General features: G+C 46.2%; 1 protein-coding gene across 1 annotated transcript; it reads right to left on the reverse strand.

Annotated features, from left to right (window-relative positions):
* Window positions 1-4,536: 4,536 nt before the first annotated feature.
* Window positions 4,537-10,914, reverse strand: LOC149427007 (uncharacterized). Its single transcript, XM_089632955.1, has 2 exons — window positions 9,114-10,914; window positions 4,537-8,276 (listed from the first exon to the last, which is right to left on the reverse strand). The coding sequence occupies exons 1-2, from the start codon at window positions 10,912-10,914 to the stop codon at window positions 4,537-4,539; spliced, it is 5,541 nt and encodes a 1,846-aa protein (XP_089489081.1).
* Between the last annotated feature and the right edge of the window lie 1,497 nt (window positions 10,915-12,411).

Here is a 12,411-nt window from a genome sequence, read left to right on the forward strand (position 1 = left end):
AGCCAACCTTCTGTCATACAAATTTTGTGACATGGACATATATTATATTTGTGTAATATGTAATCCTTCGCAAAGTTTTGTGAAAACTATGTATATTTAACATCATAAAAGAGCTGTTACAGAGCAATTACTTACATAGGGCAATCGTTCACAATAAATAGTGTAGGGCTCACCTAGTCATTTCTTATCAATGGAGAATCCGTATTGAAAATGAATATACGTTCAATGTACCGGGAATGGATTTCTTAATTACTGTACACTGAGATAAAGGTGGATAAATCATTACCGAAGATTAATATAGAACTACAATCCAACGGATAATAATGTTGTCCCAATTAGCGAGAAACAATTTCACGGTTTACTAATGAAAATGGACACCGTTTGCCACGTAATATCGCAAACCCGAATATTTGATTATAATCATTTTGATAACAACACCAATGATATCAGTGATAGGAAAATTCATTAAAATGAAGAATTTCCTTTGCATGTGGAATTCAAAGATAATATATTTTTTACTTATTTATTAGCGTTATAATTTGTATCATTTGTTATTTTCTTAAACTCTAATTGTTCCGGTAAATAAAACGTAAACCCTTTTCTTTCTCTGTGACTCTGGTTCAAGCACATTGTTGCCAAGCGGGACTTGACTATACTATAACCACTCGATGGATAGAGAGAGCTCCGGGTTAGATGGGCTTAGAAATTAGAATCATTATTTTTTGTATAGCAACACATACGTAAAATTATTATGTTATTTTAATCTAGTTAAAAAATCCCGGTTTGATAGATTTTGAAATGGATTTTTTTACATTAGCTCCACACAAGAGGTTACCAAGAGAATAATTTCCTTCAGGGCCTATATCATCTTTGGGGACGCTTTGTGAAGAGTTTTTAAGGAATAAACATAGTAGAAGCAGAGAAAGATCTGGGAAGGAAAATTATATGAGGGGTGGATGGGTCAATGTTTCCAGGAGTGACGGATACAAAATGACACAACTGAGGGAAAAGGTGACAATTTTCTTCGTGAAACAGTGAATTGATTAGTCAGGATCAATATTATTTTATACTGATCTTTTATTAGACATGATGAATAATTCAATTCATTTGTAAAAACGAATCTTTATATAAAGAGGTCGAAAATTGCGAAATTCCACAAAAGAGTATTATTTTTTGAGATTTAACATAGCGAAATACTAATACATTTTAGTTCTACGGTAAAAATATGCATTTTTATAAAAAATATGTTTGTTTTGTTCCGAAAAAAAAGAAAAAAAATGTTAGTTAAAATTATAAAACTACTGTTGATAAGTACATACAAAAAAATGCCTAAGTGTTATTACCTAGGCAAATCTTTTGATAAGGAATCAAAAATAAAGCTTATTTTTTGTACCACTACTGGTGGCTTACTAAGACACATTGAAATAAGTTAATAACGGCTCTTTTAAATTACATACCTTCCAAGTTATTTCACTTTTGCTTAAATGTTAGTATGTAGGTCAATGATGGGCAAAGTACGGCCCGCGGGCCAAGTCCGGCCCGCCAGGCTAGTCAATCCGGCCCGCGACATTGTTTTGAGTAACCCTACCACAATTTACCAATTGAACAAAATGTATTTTCTACGTAGATAGAATAGAATACTTAACGGTTTCCTTCTCATTGTGTTTTAAGTACGGTATTATTGCATCTAATATTAGTTTGCACACAACCTCGCGCTTTGCAGATCGGTAGCATGGCGAATGCATGGCGATGTGAAGTGCAATGCGTGTGTTGCTCGGCTAAGTTCGGGACAAATCGGGCGCTACCATTTTAGTTTCCTCTGTTGTCAAGGTCAGTGTTCAATCGTTCAATGTTCATCAGTGTAGTTCGGACAGTCACGACGCGACGTCACGTGCGTAGTCAGTGTCAAGTCACCTCTGCGGCTGTATGCCTGGCTTGTGTTTCTATGGTTGTGCTTTTTTGGTAGTGTTTTTGACATTTTTGATCGTTACAATGGCAAGTAAAAAACGTAAAATTGATTCAGAATGTCGTCATTTTAAAGATGAGTGGATTTGGAAATACTTTTTTACACATATTAAGGATAAACCTGTGTGCCTCATATGCAATGAAGCTGTAGCGGTATTTAAGGAATTCAAACTCTCACGACACTTCATGACAAAACATAACAACGCCACTTATGAAACTATGACCGAAGAGGAACGGAAGCAAAAAGCAGAAGCTATACGTAAGAAACTGTCAGGTCAGCAAAATATTTTTAAAAAACAAAGCTGTTCTCAAAAGCTAGCTACATTCATGCCAGTTACGTTGAAGCATACAATATTGCAAAAAGTAACAAAGCATTTTCTGATGGTGAATTTCTAAAAACTTGTATGATCCAAGTATGTGACATTTTGTGTCCTGACAAAACAAAGGATTTTGAGACAGTAAGTTTGTCTCGAAAAACAATTTCTTCTAGAATTGAAGTAATTGATAAGCAGTTTGTCTCACAACTAAAGTCAAAGATAAGCGAGTTTAAATTCTGTTCTTTTGCGTTGGATGAAAGTACGGACATAATTGACACAGCTCAGTTACTGATATTTATAAGAGGTGTTGATGACAACTTTTGTGTTACTGAAGAATTAGCTTGCATGCGTTCATTAAAGGGAACGACCAAAGGATCAGACATTTTTCAAGAATTTCAAGAAACTATCACGTCTTTGAAAGTACCTTTGACCAAAATTTGTAACATCACTACTGATGGAGAACCGAATATGACAGAGACGAAATCTGGTTTCGTAGGCATGTTTAAGGAATCATTTCCTGGGAACAAAGCTGTGTTTCTTCATTGTATCATACATCAAGAAGCTCTGTGTAAATCTGCTCTAGACATGAAACATGTGCTTAATGTTGTTATTAAGCTTTTTAATAGCATTTGTTCACGAGCACTCAATCATAGACAATTTCAAGAGTTTCTTGACTCATTGCAGTCTTAGGACGGGTTGTTTCGGAGAATCTGAACAATTTGTCAAATTTCAACGTTCATTTTCGGGTTCTGTGAAAGACTTATTCAATTTCTGTTTTTATATCATTGTAGGCTAGTTGTTTGACAAAACTGAAATAAAAACAGAACTTGAAAAAATCTTTCACAGAACTTGAAAATGAACGTTGAAATTTGATGTACTTTACTACACTAAAGTAAGGTGGCTCAGTGCAGGACGAGTTTTTGAACGAGTTTGGGATTTAAAAGACGAAATAATCTCTTTCATGGAAGAAAAGGGAATGGACGAATGCGAACATATGAAAGATATTGAATGGCTTTCAGACTTTGCATTTTTTACAGATCTTCTCAGTCACATCAATAAATTGAACCTTAAACTCCAGGGAAGAAATCAATTAATCAATAATATTTGGGGTCATATCAGGAGTTTCAAAATGCAATTGAATCTTTTTTCTAAACAACTAGTCAAGAAAGACTTTACCCATTTTCCAAGACTAAAAACTATTGCAGTTAGGGAGGACCAACTTAAGAACTATGAGAAGAGCGTGAAATATCTTTATGAAGAATTTGAACGAAGATTTCAAGACTTCAAAGTTATAGAACAGGACCTGGACATTTTCAGCATGCCATTTAATATGGATTGTGAATCAGTCAAACCAGAATTGCAGCTCAAATTGATTGAGTTGCAATGTAACACTGAATTGAAGCAACTGTTTCTCAACGTTTCCAAAATTGAGTTCTACAAGGCCCTGTCAAAATCAAGTTTCCCAAACCTGAAATCTCATGCTCAGAAGATAATTGCGACGTTTGAATCTTCCTACATGTACTGGACGGGAGTCCGCACAAGACTGTAGATTTAGGCGCCGGGTCCAAACCGTGTCTTCAACCGATGAGATGCTCCTTTACGGCCGATGATGATGATTGTAGTTGATATTGGTGATGAAATCTGCCTCCCGCACCCAGGCTTGGTGAATGGTGGGCACTGGGCGTGCTTTCGTCTCTGCTCGCTTCTGGTGTTGGCGGTTTTCCAAAGGAGGGCCGGCTGGTCTCGAAGAGGTAACACCAGAAGATCTTGGAGCAGAAGACTCGGCGAGGTGAGGCAGATGTTGAGCAGGAGTCACTTGTTGATAAATAAAACGCTTGGTTTTGGTGGTAAAGATGAACTGATTTATTTTGAATTATGGGGCTGCTTATATTTAATTAGCCTGACTCGCGCCCGACATTGGGCTAGGAGCCCAAAAGTGGTGGGGGGTTGTACCCGCGCCAACAATGAGTTTATAGCCTCCGACAAACTGTTGCATATTCATTTTGTCGGTAGTACTGGTGATAGTAGTCGCTTAAATTTGCGAGTTAGAAAAGATTTTGAGCGCTTACATGAATGAGTCAAAGTTTTCAAGCCGCTTGGGCCGAAAACTGGACAAAAATGACCAGTGGCGGGGAGTGGTGATTTTGCCAGTGGCGTGGAGTAGGGACATTTTATGAAAGTAAAACAATTTTTATGAAATTAAATAATGTGGTCAACTACGTCCGTTACACTCCCCCCGTTTAGCTATGCTAAACTAAAAAATAGGACGTTTGTTGGTACGGCGCAGTCCGCGGCGGCCAGTCCCTCTGGGATGGTGCTGGGCTGGTGGTACTGTTGAGGCTGCATCGGTAGGTGGGGCCGGCAAGATTACAGCGAGCTTCACAGCGGGGCGGACGTAAATTCCGGTGCTCGTCTGGATCCTGGCGGTCCTCACTTGGCCGTCTGCAGCAGGGGTGGCATCAAGGACTCGACCGCGTGGCCAGCTGTTGCGGGGCATAGCGGGGTCCATGATGATCACGAGGTCATCTTTCTTGATGGGGATGACTGGCTGTTGCCATTTTTGGCGAGCAGCCAGGGTGGGGAGATATTCGCGGAGCCACCGTCTCCAGAACATATCAGCGAGTTGTTGGCTGATACGCCACTGGCGACGGAGGCATACCTCCTCATCCTGCCTGTCGTATAGTGACAGATGAGGTCGGTTTCCGGCTCTTCCCAGTAAAAAGTGGTTGGGGGTGAGGGGCTCTTCGTCCCTGGGATCCACCGAGACCTGTGTGAGGGGGCGGTTGTTTACAGTCCACTCGGCCTCGGCAAACGCTGTCCTAAAGGTCTCTTCGCGTGGAGCTCGTTCCAGCAAGATGGCCTTCAGGGCGGTTTTTACAGAACGCAAAAGGCGCTCCCAAGCTCCCCCCATATGAGGAGACATTGGAGGGATGAAGTTCCATTCGATCCCCTTTGTTGACAAATGATCCCTCATCCGGGTATCATTTTTGAGTGATTCGATGGCATCCTTCAGCTCGTTGTCGGCACCATGGAAGTTCGTACCATTGTCTGAGAACAGAGCTTTTGGTTGGCCTCGGCGCGCCGTCATGCGTTGTAAAGCCATGATGGCGGAGTCCGTGGTCAGTGAAGTTGTCAGCTCAAGGTGAATGGCACGAGTAGATAGGCATGTGAAGATTGCACCATATCTTTTCTCCCGATGTCTGCATACGGTGACTTTCATCGGCCCAAAGTAATCTAGTCCACAGTTTGTGAATGGAGGAACATGGTGGGCTAGCCTTGATGGCGGCAAGGGCCCCATCAGTGGGGGGGCTGGCTTGCTCCTGCGCATCTTGCAGGTGGGGCAGTTGTGGGCGATCATCCGAATATTTGTTCGCAGTCGCAGCACAAGGTAGCTGCCTTGCACCTCAGCCATCGTTCTCTCCGTACTTGGGTGATTGGCTTCCTGATGATGATGTCTCACCAGAAGTCTTGTATAGGCGTGATCACCATCTAATATGATCGGTGTCCGCACTGCTTGAGGCACTTTACTGAGGGCTTGTAATCTGGAATTCATCCTCAGTAGGCCGTCAGGTCCAAGGAAGGGGCTCAAGGCTTTGAGCCGGCTGTCACTTGGTAGTGGATCTCCTTTCTGGAGCGCATTTATGTCATGATAAAATGTCTCTTCTTGACATATTCTTGCCCATCGGGCCTCTGCTTCTTTGATTTCATCGCTTCTTAAATATTTATCAGGTTGTTCGTGATGTTTTCCACGACACCTTTTAATAAAACGGTGTATCCAGCAGGTAGTTCGAATAAGTCGACGCCATGAAGAGAATCTGTTGATTTCGGGCAGTGTCTCTGCCACAGTTGTTGTGATGCCGACGTATTGAGGCCTCACTTCTAGGGTGCCATCATCAGGCTGAGGCAGTTTGCACCGTTCGCGCGGCCATTCTGCCTCGTCTGAGGTCAGGAAGGCTGGTCCACTGAACCATCGTCCAGAGTGCGAGAGGTCAGGAGTGTTGACGTCTCGGGTGCCGATGTCTGCCGGGTTTAGTTTGGTAGGGACCCATCTCCAATCTGCAATGCGGGTGAGCTCGTCGATTTCGCCGAGTCTGTTGGCCACAAAGGCGGAGTATGTGCGTGGATCTGTGCGCAGCCAGCACAACACTGTTGTCGAGTCTGTCCAGAACACTGTTCGCGCAATGTTGCTGCGACATTCTTTCTTCAGGGTTGCTGCCAGTCTGGCCGCCATGAGCGCTGATTGTAGCTCAAGGCGGGGTATTGGAAGAGGTTTCAGAGGAGCCACTTTGCACTTGCTGGCCAAGAAGGTGGCTGTGGTGTTCCCATCAATCTCCTCGGTATGGTAGGCGACCGCACAGCATGCCTGCTCTGAGGCATCACAGAAGAGGTGGAGGGTGACGAAGCTCTCTTTGTTTTGTAAGCAGCGCCGAGGTATGGCAACTTTGCAGTCTTGCAGAAGTCCCAGCCAGTCCATCCACCTTTCGTTGTGTTCAGGTGTGATGATGTCGTCCCATCCGATGTTGGATCGCCAGACAGCTTGTAGTAGTATCTTCGATCGGACTGTGAGGCAAGCGACGAAGCCCACAGGGTCGAAGATTTTCATAACAATGCTGAGCAGCTGGCGTTTGGTAGGCCTGCTGATCAGTTCAGGATCGGCAGCATCGCGAAATGCATATAAAAATCGATCTGTGACAGGATCCCACAGAAGTCCGAGGATTCTCTCGGTATCTGCTTCTCCGCTGTTTATGGTGATGGCTGACCTGGCTCGGTCTATAAGCGGGATAGTAGCCATCACTGAAGTGTCGTTAGAGGCCCAGTTTGTTAGGTGGAATCCTCCAGTTGACAGCACTTTGGCAACAGTAGTGATGAGTGCTGTCGCTTCAGTTTTGGTATCGACCGCATCCAAATAGTCATCCATATAAAACTTTGTTTGGATGGCGGCTGCGGCAGCAGGGAATAGTGCAGAATTCTCCTGGGCCACTTTGTTTCGCACGTACTGGGCGCTGCTTGGTGAACAGGTAGCGCCAAACATCATTGATGACATCATGTAAGTACGTGGTTCTTGTTGAGGTGTTGGTCTCCATAAAAACAATTGTGACTGTTGATCTTCACTTTTGATTTTCACTTGTAAAAACATCTCCTTGATGTCGGCGGCGAGAGCTATTTTTCCCTCTCGAAACCGGAGTATGTTTCCTAACAATGAAGTCAGCAGGTCAGGCCCAGTCAGCAACTGATCATTGAGGGAGGTCCCTCGGCAGCGGTTGGCAGCATCAAACACCACACGGATCTTGTTTGGTTTGTTTTGGTTCACTACGGCAAAATGCGGTAGGTACCATTTGCGGGCAGAGGGTTTTTCTACCTCTCGATCCGTAAGTTCACGTGCGTGGCCTTGTGTTATAAGTCCGTTGATTTTAGCTGCATAGGCGGTTGCCAAGTCCTTTTCCTTCGATAATTTTCTCTCCAGAGACCACAGTCGTTTTAATGCACATTGCCGATTGTCAGGCAGTGTGATATTATTCTCCTTCCACAGAAGGCCGGTTTCCCATCGGCCAGATGTCAGTTGATGGGTTGTATCTTCCATCAGCTGATTTGCACGTACTATGTGCGCAGTTACACGAGAGGCGGACGTGATCCCCAATGAGTCAATCGCAAAATTGTGTTTGATGAGATCACTCATGAGGTCGTCTTTGTGGCTCTCCTCGCGCAGGGCCAGTGTTGTAGCCTCAGCTTCGTGTTCAGGGGCCCCTCCGCCATGGGTGATCCACCCCAACGCCGTCCGTGACAATATTCGCGTAGAGTCACGAACGTCGCGCACTTCCCTCGAGACAATAAGGTGTACATTGTCTTGCCCGATGAGAAGTGTGGGGGTGATGTAGCGGCCGTGGATCCTCTGTTCAGGAAGGCTGAGCTGCTGGACGGTGTTGGCCTTGATGACGTACTCGTCAGAGATTCCGGCGCCGCGTAGAGTAATTGGCACGCGGCGGGACGTCAAGTCTGTTGAGCACATGTTTTTTGCTCCGTGTAGTCGTAGCTCACGGGTAGGTCCGGTTTTGCCGATTTTCTGTGCTGTGGTGGCATCAATAAGGGTGACAGTTGAGCCCTCGTCCAGAAGCGCAAAGGTTTTAATCTGTCGCTTGGGGCCCGACAATATGACCCCCACCACTTTTAACACGGCACTTTCGGTGTGGCGTCACATATTGTGAACGTTTGCCACTGTATTGTTATTTTCACGATAGTTCGGGTTGTGAAGAAGTCGGTGGTGGGGGTATCTGCACTCCCCCACTCCGCACCAGTCACTAACTTTGCAGAATTTGGTAAAATGTTTGCCATTGAGGCATACTCGGCACAATCCGGCACTTTTAACTGTCACAAAACGGGTTTTTATGTCTTTCGCGGCGAAAGTACGACATTCGCTAAGTTGGTGGCCATTTTCACCGCACTGAACACACCCGGCACGGTTGTCGAACTCGCGAACTTCATCGTAACTGTTTTGCACTTTTTCCCCGCTTCGATTATTTTCTCGATTATTACCAGACAAAATTTGGGGCATTCGATTATTACCAGACAAAATTTGGGGCTTTCGATTATTTTTCGCGAACTGTTGTTTTTCACTAGAATTGTTGTTGTAAACATTGTTTTCCCGCGATAAAAACCGTTCTGATGCGGCAGACGTGTTTAAACTGTTGTCACAAGTGTCACTTTTGTTCGAATTGTTTTTTCGCGAAAACTTTTCTGACGCGGCAGACATATTTAAGAAACTTTCACAGGTATCACGTTTTTTAGCACCGTTTTTGCGCGAAAACTGTTCCGTTGTCGCGAGCGTGTGTTCACGGCGTGGGCGGGACCTCGCGGGGTCAACCAAACCGGACTTTGGGATGGCGTTCGCGACGGTTTTCAGGAAGGCGGCAAACTGGCAGATGGTAGCGGAAGCCTCGTAGTGCCGCACTTCCATCAGCCACGCCAACCGCAAGGTGGGCGGCATCTTCCCCGCGATGTCACTGAGCAGCGCTGGATTCGTCAGATAGCCATCATTGTTGAGGGAGCGGAGTGATGCCACCAGGTTTTGAACTGTGCCAGAGAAGTCTGCGATGTCCTCCAGAGAGGCCTCAATTGTGAGGTGGGGCAGCTTCTTCACTTTGTCCAGCATCAGAGCAGCGAGTGAAGTAGTCCCTCCAAATCTCTGCTCCAGGACTGCCAGGATCTCCGGAACCTGGGCAGGGTACATCAGAAGGGGGCCGACGGCTTCTCTGGCTTTCCCCTTGAGGGCCCGCTGTAGGCGGATCAAGTTTTCGCTGGAGGTCATCCGACATGTGGAGGTAGACTGGTTAAACTGTGCCCTCCAGGTGGGCCACTCCAGTGGATCTCCAGAGAATGGAGGCAGGTCCTTGGCCATAGATTGTCTGGCAATAAGGGCCGCCATTCGTGGATCGTCCTCGATTGTGGGACGGGGGCTGTCCTGAGCCCTTGAAGCTCTGATGGCTTCTGTCAGGGCGGAGGCCAGCTGAGCCATGGGACTGCCATCATGCTGAACCCAGGCTCTGGTATGTTGGGCCGTCTCATCCGCCGTAGGTTGGGGCGGGAATCTCGGCATGGAGCTGGTACTGGCTGTGGGCGGGCCATCTGGCCGTGCCGGCACGCCATACTCCTGTTCGCGCAGTGGTACGGGCGGCACATGTCCAGATGGTCCAGAGGGTCCAGGTGGTCCAGGCTGTGTCCATGGCACGTCCCACTGCTCCAGCAGTCCGGCAGGTGATCCTGGCGTCGGCGTTGGGTACCCCGGGTGGGGCAGAGGTACGGGCAGCACAGGGCCATGAGGTCCAGGCTGCACCAGTACTGGGCATCCCTGAATGGTCCAGGGTGCTGGTTGCGCAGGGCCTGCTGGCTCTTGCTGCGCTCGTGATGCGTACCTCTGGTCCACCAGAGGTACAGGTCCGGCTGGCACTTCAGGTACGGCTTGCCTCTGTTCTATCAGAGGGGCGGGCGGTACGGGGCCAGAGGGTCCAGGCTGCATCATGTTTGGCCACCCTGCATTGGGCCAGGGTGACGAGGGCGGGGGACCGGCTGGCCTTGGCTGCGCCGCTGCTGAGTACCTCTGGTCCACCAGAGGCACCGGGCTCGGTTGGCCGGGCTGCACCCATCCAGGGCTGTACCCTTGGAAGCGCCAGGGTCCTCCTTGGGCAGGATACCCTTCCAGGAGTACGGGTCCAGATCGGGCAGGCACTGCTGCTGCTGGTTCCTCGTACCTCTGGTCCACCAGAGGCACCGGGCTCGATTGGCCGGGCTGCGTCCATGATGGTGGTGACCTCTCCAGGAGCTTCGAAGGTCCAGGAGGGGCAGGGGCTGCTGCTGTTGGAGCTGATTGAAGAGCTGCTTTAAGTCTCTCAATGTGCTCGGTTTGACTGCGAAGCTGTTGTCGCAATGACTCCATCGCATCCTCTTGAGATGTGGAGGGCGGTGAGTCATAATGTGCAGGTGGTGCCATGTCAGGAATAGTGCTGGGCGTGGGCATGGGGGTTACGTCAGGCGTGACGTGAACCACAGCCGTGGCCTGAGACCCAGCGTCCAGGGCATCTGCAGATGGTGTTGAGGATCCATCGTCTTGGATCCGGCTCGACCGTAAGGTTGGAGACATCCTGGTTGAAAGCGTGTGAGAATCCGGCTCGAAGGACCACTTGTACTGGACGGGAGTCCGCACAAGACTGTAGATTTAGGCGCCGGGTCCAAACCGTGTCTTCAACCGATGAGATGCTCCTTTACGGCCGATGATGATGATTGTAGTTGATATTGGTGATCAAATCTGCCTCCCGCACCCAGGCTTGGTGAATGGTGGGCACTGGGCGTGCTTTCGTCTCTGCTCGCTTCTGGTGTTGGCGGTTTTCCAAAGGAGGGCCGGCTGGTCTCGAAGAGGTAACACCAGAAGATCTTGGAGCAGAAGACTCGGCGAGGTGAGGCAGATGTTGAGCAGGAGTCACTTGTTGATAAATAAAACGCTTGGTTTTGGTGGTAAAGATGAACTGATTTATTTTGAATTATGGGGCTGCTTATATTTAATTAGCCTGACTCGCGCCCGACATTGGGCTAGGAGCCCAAAAGTGGTGGGGGGTTGTACCCGCGCCAACAATGAGTTTATAGCCTCCGACAAACTGTTGCATATTCATTTTGTCGGTAGTACTGGTGATAGTAGTCGCTTAAATTTGCGAGTTAGAAAAGATTTTGAGCGCTTACATGAATGACAATTACATAGTTTAAATGCATAGTAGTTATAGGAATGTGTATCTTGACAACTAGATTTTTTGTTTGTCAAGATACGACAAAAAATAAGAAATGTTTGTAAAATAAATGTGTAAAAATGATCTCAAGCGATCAAATTTGTAAAACATGTTAAGTTAGTATTTTTCCGAGGTCCCCCGTAACATAGCGCTCAGAAAGAGATAAGATTCACTATGCTACGAGGTTCCTGGATTTTTGTACACGCAAAAAAGGTAAAAAATATTGTTCAAAAATGGGTTTACATATGGGTGAAAAACAGCTTTTTTAATATCTCCTCAGCGGTAGTATATCGAAAATAGTGTTTATTTGACTACCGCCGAGGGGATGAACAAGTAAAATATACATATTTGCAATGTTTAAAAATTGATTTTTCCATGTAAAATTTACATAGAAAAAATGCTGGACATTGATCCACGCGGCAGGTAAGCCGGCGATGTGGTATCGAAGCCATTCGGAGTCAAAGTTTTCAAGCCGCTTGGGCCGAAAACTGGACAAAAATGACCAGTGGCGGGGAGTGGTGATTTTGCCAGTGGCGTGGAGTAGGGACATTTTATGAAAGTAAAACAATTTTTATGAAATTAAATAATGTGGTCAACTACGTCCGTTACACTACATCTGTGGACAGGTGTTTTCTACTATGAAGGTTCGCAAAAACAGTGTTAGAAACCGATTGACTAACCACCATTTAGCTTCACTACTGGGAATCAGCTCATCCCAGTTTTTACCAGATTATGATAACTTGTTGTGATAACTTTTAAAAGCTCAGCCACAGTCACATACGCCTTCATACTCTTCTAAAGAATAATCAATTTTTGTTATTTTTTTACCATTTTAGCATATAATGTACTCAATATTATGC

The sequence above is a fragment of the Hesperophylax consimilis genome, chromosome 1 (genome assembly GCF_061612785.1).
Source record: "Hesperophylax consimilis isolate HC1 chromosome 1, BYU_Hcon_1.0, whole genome shotgun sequence".
Classification (NCBI taxonomy): Eukaryota; Metazoa; Arthropoda; class Insecta; order Trichoptera; family Limnephilidae; genus Hesperophylax; species Hesperophylax consimilis.

Bases quoted from the DNA above. Each gene is read 5' to 3' on its own strand.
- LOC149427007 (XM_089632955.1), bottom strand. From the start codon at position 10,914: ATGTCTCCAACCTTACGGTCGAGCCGGATCCAAGACGATGGATCCTCA. The intron at 8,277-9,113 runs GTGAACACACGC...TGTGCTCAACAG, and splicing joins CGCGAGGTCCCGCCCACGCC to ACTTGACGTCCCGCCGCGTG.